The sequence below is a fragment of the Nestor notabilis genome, unplaced genomic scaffold (genome assembly GCF_000696875.1).
Source record: "Nestor notabilis isolate BGI_N333 unplaced genomic scaffold, ASM69687v1 scaffold32321, whole genome shotgun sequence".
Taxonomy (NCBI): domain Eukaryota; kingdom Metazoa; phylum Chordata; class Aves; order Psittaciformes; family Psittacidae; genus Nestor; species Nestor notabilis.
The window spans coordinates 3,374-3,709 of NW_009914780.1; the positions used below are offsets into that span (position 1 = coordinate 3,374).

The window sequence follows — 336 nt, forward strand, 5'->3', positions numbered from 1 at the left end:
CCCCCCCCGGGGGTGAACCCCACCCAAACGGGAGGAAAATCCCTCCTTTTCCATCTGGGAAGAGGTGGGAAGGACGCTGGGTGCAGGGCGGGGAGCTGGGGGTATCCCTCGTTCCTTCCCCAAATCCTTCCATTGAGCCAAAGAGGAAGGGTTGGGTTGGTGGAGGAGGGTGTGGGTGACCCACAACCTTCCCCAATCCCCCTCAACCCCATTGGGAATGGGCTCGGGATCCCGGTGCTTCCCGGCACAGGTATCCCGACGCCACCCCGGAGGAGCTGCAGGCCATGGACAACGTCTGCATCATCTGCCGCGAGGAGATGGTGACGGGCGCCAAGC

General features: G+C 63.7%; 1 protein-coding gene across 1 annotated transcript in view; it reads left to right on the top strand.

The window, feature by feature from the left end:
• The window catches only part of SYVN1 (synovial apoptosis inhibitor 1, synoviolin), a gene marked incomplete at both ends in the record, with an annotated part of 3,260 nt that extends 2,931 nt beyond the window's left edge, over positions 1-329 (top strand). The window contains one exon of the mRNA XM_010023821.1: positions 251-329. Coding sequence (XP_010022123.1) covers positions 251-329 — 79 coding nt within the window. The remainder of the gene's footprint in view (positions 1-250) is intronic.
• Between the last annotated feature and the right edge of the window lie 7 nt (positions 330-336).